Raw genomic sequence first — 7,225 nt, forward strand, 5'->3', positions numbered from 1 at the left:
CTTGTGTTTTCTCAATTCCTGAAGAAGAGATGATTACTCAATCTTCAGAGTCAACTAATTCCACCATTTCTCCATTTTGGAAATCTGAAAGGTATTCAATAGACTACTCACTATCTACCTATCTTAGCTGGCTCTACTTGAACAAGACTCAAAAAATCTTTTGCCAAGGAAGACTTCTATCTCATGATGACAAGTCTGAATCTTTAAGTTTGTACGATTTTCTAACTCAAAATCTAAATCAGCCTGTGGAGTTATCTAGAATCTACAAAAACGGTTCTAATGATGGAGCTTTTGCTTTAATTGGGAAGCTTTGCTCCAGTTCTAAAAATGATGAACAGAGCACGGCAATGACAACTGAATCTGAAATCAGAGAAAACAATGTAGAACGTCCAAATGATATCTCATCAGCTAGCTCTAAGATCTCCAAATCTGAGAAAATCTTTGAAGCAGGCATTCTGCTGTACTATAATGGCCGTCTCATTCGAAGATTAGAACACACTTTCCCATGTACAAAACCTAAAGAATTGAATGAATTCCAATTAACTGCTCTAATCAACGTCCCACACTGGCTTAAACCTGCTAGCAACAAACAAGAATTTTTGTTAGAAAGAACCGGAATTTTTGAGGAATTCCAAGACCATATTAGAGAATTAATTTCGGTATATATTAACATTCATCATGATCAAAACAAGCTTAAGGCTTGGGAAGCTGAATTCAATAATTCTAGCTCCGAAGATTCAAGCCTGATCCGCCCAAATAAGATCCCCAAATTAGAAGGATAAATTAATCTCTTTTATAAACTAATTAGATAAATCAACAATTAAGGCCTACCCTGATTGTCTGCTCCCTTATCTATTTAAATCAAAGTAATGGACAGTTGAAATAACTATGCAATTGGCATAGTATTACCACACTATGTCATTCTATAAAATACTAATTTCTTCCTATTATTCAAACTTTCTTTACAGAATTGATCAAACCATACTTTTGCTCTATTCACCTTCTTAGCATGTTTTATCTTTCTGTGCTATTTCCAAGAGCCCGCCAAAACTCAGAAAATCCGGTACCGAAATTTACAAATACATTTCGCGGGAAAATTGTATAACGGTTAGTAGCTTGGTCACAAGCTTGGTAGAACGATATGCTAGTCACAAAAGGAATATAATTTGGATGTATAATATTCTTTAGAATTAAGGGCTTTTTAAAAAGTTGAAAGTTCGATCAATCAAGCTGGATTTAAGAACGAATATTTATTAAAAGTAGGAAGCTTAGCATCTTGTTATTTTATTTCTTTATCAGAGTTTTAAATATAAATATATATATAAATATATATATTGATTAAAGAATGTAAGATTGCAGGAGACTGCCGTGCTTTGTAAGGGTATTGAAATAACTATTTCCATTTAAGAGAGTTTGGTTAGCGAATTGTTTCCAAGTTTCAGTTAAAGTATTAATTAAATATTAGTGAATAAAGGTATCTTACTTTACCAACTTTACAAAATAAAATCAAGATTACAGGTAAATTTAATTGATTTGAGATTCAATACTTGTTATTAGAGAACCTAGCTTTTAAAAACTTTGAAGGTTTCTATCTATAATGAATTCAAACTAATAATTGGAAATAATATATTTGAAAGATTTTATTATAACAATGAAATCTGAAAGACTAGAAAATTCAAGTACGGCTAGCATTCCTTACTTTACATCATTATTTCAATCTGGAAGGCTTATCCCTAAACGTGAAAGACTGTATGCTCGTTTCGTATTTATTACATTTGGTATCGCTTCCTTATTTATGTGGAATACATATTTAAGTTGTTATGGGATCTTAAATAAACAGTTATTTCCAGGAATGGGATTTATTCAATATGTTCAAACCAGTTATATGACATCTGTATTCATAGGTAACTTAACTATGGTTTTTGGTTTGACTCATATTTTTGATCCTCATCATTGTACCGTGATATTTAATTGCGTTGGTGCATTGCAGTCTTCAATTATCTGTTTATCTGTGTGGCTTCTTCACGGTACCCATTTGGGTTGTTCATTAAATATTTTAATTGCAGGCTTTGTAGCTTTTAGTTGTGCAATTTTGATACCAGAAACATTCACATTAGCAGCTATTATGCCAGAAAGCTTTTGTTCAGATGTCTCTTTGGGACAAAGTTTTAGTGGTGCTATCACATTTACCCTAACAATTATTTTGGATATATTTATTCCACATGATATTCAAGGAAGAAAATTATTAGTGGCAGTAATGTTTGCCTTAAGTACAGTAATTTCCCTTTTTGCTGCATTTTTGGCTCAATCATTAACTAAATCTCCTTGGTGTTATTCAGCTATTGCAGAAATTCGTAGAAAATCCAATTCAAGCACACTAATGTCCGTAAATCAATACAGAAATGATTCCCAATTATCATACGAAGATTCTTTAGTTTCAGTTCCTATTTCTCTTGAAACTGAAAATAGCTTCGAATGCAGAAGTACCCATTTGGAAGTAACAAGGCAGATTTGGCCACAGCTCTATAATATATTCATGTCATTCATGGTTACTTTAGCTGTATTCCCAACAATTTGTGCAGAATGGGACACATTTTTACCTGAAAAATACTCCAATATATTAATGGTCATTTTAGTTGGAATGTTTCATCTCGGTGATATGCTTGGAAGACATGTACCAAAGTTCGGATTCACCATTCCTCCTTCTCTTCTCTGGATTCTAACCACATCCAGACTCGCTTTTATACCGCTTTATGCAGCCATTAAAAATGCCAGTTATGATTCATTTCTTGCTTCTATTTGGACTAAAATTATTGTTCAATTTTTCTTGGCATTCACTAACGGACTTTCTGCATACCTTGCCTTCATTTATGGGCCTGAAACTGTATACTTTAGGCATAATAAAGAGAAAGCGTCTTTTCTCCTTGCTATTTATAATGTAGCAGGTATGACAGCAGGAAGCTGGCTTATGAACCTTCTTGTCTGGGTTAAATACTTTTGATTATTTACAACCCTAATATTGGAACAACAATCTATGGAATCGTAATATGATCAATATTACCTCTTATTTAAGAATGACTATTTTATATAGCTTTTATTCACTCAAGAAGAAAGTGGATTTTAGGCCTATATTATGTTGCTTAATAGTTAATGACTATAGTATTTACTTCTATTTGAATCTAATTATTAAATGAATATTTGCGTATTTTCAATCTATTCATTTTAAACTAATCTATTTAAATTTTGGGTACCCCATAATTTTCTCAAAACGGTCCCAAAAATTTCTTTCCCACCCTAACATACACTGTTCAAGACAACCAGGGTTTCCAAATTTGTCTAGAGATGGGATTCCGGTCTGAACTAATACTACTTCAGTACAATCATCCTCTTCAATTAAGGGTCTGAACTCAATAACAACTTTTGAATAAACCCCCTCCTCCCAAGAACTAAATCTCCAATTTTGTTCTATTCTTGTATCTTTATTCAGACTAATATTTGTGCCTTCTACTGATCCATTGTATAAAGAGAACTTCCCTCCTTCTTTTGGATCCTATTAAGAAATTAAGTTGAGTAATAAAAATTCATCTTAGTTGAACCCACAAGATTATCTTCAATATTAAACTTACCATTAAACATTTACTTCCTAATGAAAGCCTGGTCAAATCAGATTCATCCAGGAAACTATTGTACAATACTCTTGGTGGGACTCTAAAAGTTGCACTACTTTCTACTTTATTTGACATTTTGAAATAAGCTTCCAAAGTTCTTGAACTAATCAAAATTACTTGTATTTATTTTCTTGTGATCAAAAAAAAACTTTAATATGAAAAGCCCGCTCAATATTTACAAGGTAATTAAATATATAAGAGCTGTCTTAAAATACAAAAAGTCATAGGATAGAAAAAAAAAATCAGCAAGTCCAGTGCAAATGACAATAAATAATGCTGAAGAAATGGAACTTATGAAGAGGAGAAGAGTAGGAGCAGAATATCAAGAGAGTAGCCCAGTAGAAGGTACTGAACAGAAACAGGAACGCCATGTTAATGTTCAATTTATAGATCCAGATGGCAATAAGGTAGGCGATGAATTCGATATAAACTTAGATGAAACCAATTTAAGGGACCTGAATGCTTTGGTTAACCAACTTTTGGAGAATGAAGAAGATACTCCCTATAGTTTTTGCTTAAATGACTCAAATTTGGAGGTATCATTCTCACTTTCCGAAACATTTGATAAAATAGGAGGAATTTCTACAGAAGATGTTCTCAAAATTGTTTATTATCCAATGACTCCTTTTAAAATCTTACCAGCCACAAGGTGTACTAGTTCTTTACAAGGTCATAAAGATGCAGTTTTATGTTGTTCCTTTAGTCCTGATAGTAATTTACTTGCGACAGGATCTGGTGATACAACAGTTAGACTCTGGGATCTTCTTACAGAAACTCCTGAAATGTGTCTAAAAGGCCATTTAAATTGGGTTTTAACCTTAGCATGGTCTCCAGATTCTACCTTATTAGCATCAGCAGGTATGGATAATGCCATTTGTATTTGGAATCCATCCAAGGGTGATAAGGTATTTAGAAAGCTCAAAGGACATTCAAAGGCTGTAGTTTCATTAGCATGGCAACCTCTGCATCTAATGGACTACTCTGCTGAAACTAAAGTTAATGATGGTGAGGAAAGTGCTACAGAATCAGGGTCGAACAACTTGTATTTTCCTAAATTAATAAGTGCATCCAAGGATTTTACCCTAAAGATTTGGAACATAACAACTGGAACAATAATTAATACTTTGTCATCCCATACTGAAATGATTACACATGTCAAATGGACTGGAATAAACCAGGAATACGTTGTTAGTTCTTCTAGAGATACGCTGATTAAGGTTTGGAACCCAGAAACTGGTCAACTTTTGAGAGATTTGAAAGGCCACGCTCACTGGGTTAATACTCTTGCCCTAAATACTGATTATATCACCAGATCAGCTTGTTACTACCCTACTGGGAAAAACCTAAAGCTTAACTTCAAATCCTTGCAAGACAAGATCGCTGCAGCCAAACAATCTGTTGATAACTTTAAAAAAAGGTGCAAGTTTGAAAGGCTTCTCTCAGGTTCTGACGATAATACTATGTTCCTATGGGATCCGCTTGGAGAAAATGGTAGAAAGCCAATTCATAGACTAACAGGACATTTAAAAGTTGTTAACCATGTTGCCTTTTCTCCAGACGGAAGATATATTGCATCTGCATCATTTGATAAAACTATTAGGCTCTGGGATGGACATTCTGGAAAGTTTATTGCGGTTCTTAGGGGCCATGTTGGTCCAGTATATATGGTTTCATGGTCAGTGGATAGCAGATTGATTGCATCTGCTTCTAGTGATAGTACGGTAAAAGTTTGGCACGTAAGCTCTAAAAAACTCAAGGAAGATCTCCCAGGTCATGCTGACGAAGTTTACACCATTGACTGGTCGATAGATGGTTCAAGACTTTCATCAGGATCTAAAGATTGTATTGTGAAAATCTGGAGGCATTAAAGAATCTTTCATGCCTTTTCTACTAACTATTTATACATAATTTGAATATATTATTCGTATCAGGTTAAATAATATCAATATTTATAGTTTATTAAGAAAAATTAGAATATTCATTTCATACCTTTTTATTTATTTAATTAATAGGTTTGACTTTTATTTGTGTAATAGTATTATTCCTATATTCCCAAGTCATTAATATAGGATGAAAAAGATATTCTACAAAAGTAAAAACTTCATCCTATTTGTTTGAAAGGTAAATCACCTCATTATTATCACTTTTAATATTCTTTTAATTTTTTTTTTTTAAATCCATTATTTCCTTTGATTATCTTCCAATTCGTTTTGGCGGCAAATGTCAATATTTACATGAAAGGATAAATCTAAAAATAGTTTTAAAAAATTAATTAATTAAGGTAATAGTGGTTGCAGTATGCTGAATAAACGACTTTAGAATAACTTATTAGTTAAACACAGTTACAATCAGAAACGGTTGGTATCGAAATTTAATCATGAAAGCTATTAATGCAATATTTTTATTTGCAATCTTGATATCTGGGTATTTAACAGAATCTTATGGGTATCCAGAAGGTAACAATCAATTCGAGTATACTGGTTATGTAGCTCCCAGTTTGGATGTATTTNTGAGAGAGTATGATGCTTTTGGTAGAGCTAAAGATGAATTTGAGTTGGATCAAAAATTATTCACATTATTAGAAAATCCAAATTGTTGGTACAATCAAAGAGGTAAAAAAGTTATCCTTTTGTTTAATGAGACCAATTTCCCAGAGGAATATGCAATTCTTCGTAAATCTAGTAGGCTGTTTGGACCAAATAATAGATTGGAAACTGATTTTTTGATTTTAGAAGAAGAAGAAGAACGAGAACAATATATGGATTTTTATGAAAATATCAAAGATAACCATGATTCAGATATTTCAGGGAACAGAAATAATTATAAGGACATAATTGTTGACGAAAAGAATAGATATGCCTATTTAGATAATTATTCAGAAAATAAGACATCTACTGTTCAAGATTTAATCTCGGAAGATTTAGAGAAGGAAAAGTATAAATCGAGGATTAAAAAACTTATAAAGATGAAGGAAAACGCTTTAAAGAGGATATTTCAAACCTCAAATGATATTAGAAACTTGGAGAGCTCTTTTATTATGCATTGTGATTTCCCTGACTGCAGCTTATGTAATGACTTTCAATCACATTTAAATAGTAAATATATTGAACTAAATAAGTATAAGCACAGATATAGAATGATAATATCTTTATTCAAAGAGTTTGTTGATCATTCTAATAAGTTTGGTTTTGAATACTATCATGAAAATGAGAACATTGACTGGAATTTAAAGGGTGGAGTTAATGATACTAAAAAAGTGCAAAAAATTATAAGAAGACCAAACTTTAACATAACAAAAGAATATAATCATATTTTAGATTTTGATTCAAATTATAATGAATTAAAAAGAATGTTGAATGAAGCTGAAAGAGAAATGGATATTTTAACACAAAAAGCAAAAAAAGAAACTATTGGTAACAATAATTATGGAGAGCCAGAAATGATTGAATGCACTGGAGAAAAACTTAGAGAATTAGTTAGTAGAAATGAAAGGCTATCACTTTTAATTAGAAGCGTAAAGTTTTTTATTGAGTCTCTATTTGAAAGAACATGTTCAG

General features: G+C 32.1%; 3 protein-coding genes across 3 annotated transcripts; all 3 read left to right on the top strand.

The window, feature by feature from the left end:
* The first annotated feature begins 29 nt into the window (after positions 1–29).
* Chro.20038 (hypothetical protein) lies at positions 30–782 on the top strand. The annotated part of the gene is made up of 1 exon (XM_660702.1): positions 30–782. One exon carries the CDS (start codon positions 30–32, stop codon positions 780–782), a length of 753 nt encoding a protein of 250 aa, XP_665794.1.
* Positions 783–1,651: 869 nt separating this feature from the next.
* Positions 1,652–3,001, top strand: Chro.20039 (CG31911-PA). Its single annotated transcript, XM_660703.1, has 1 exon — positions 1,652–3,001. The coding sequence occupies one exon, from the start codon at positions 1,652–1,654 to the stop codon at positions 2,999–3,001; it is 1,350 nt and encodes a 449-aa protein (XP_665795.1).
* Positions 3,002–3,928: 927 nt separating this feature from the next.
* Chro.20040 (notchless) lies at positions 3,929–5,536 on the top strand. Its single annotated transcript, XM_660704.1, has 1 exon — positions 3,929–5,536. The coding sequence occupies one exon, from the start codon at positions 3,929–3,931 to the stop codon at positions 5,534–5,536; it is 1,608 nt and encodes a 535-aa protein (XP_665796.1).
* The last annotated feature ends 1,689 nt before the right edge of the window (positions 5,537–7,225 follow it).

The sequence above is a fragment of the Cryptosporidium hominis genome (assembly GCF_000006425.1).
Source record: "Cryptosporidium hominis TU502 chromosome 2 CHRO012011, whole genome shotgun sequence".
Classification (NCBI taxonomy): domain Eukaryota; phylum Apicomplexa; class Conoidasida; order Eucoccidiorida; family Cryptosporidiidae; genus Cryptosporidium; species Cryptosporidium hominis.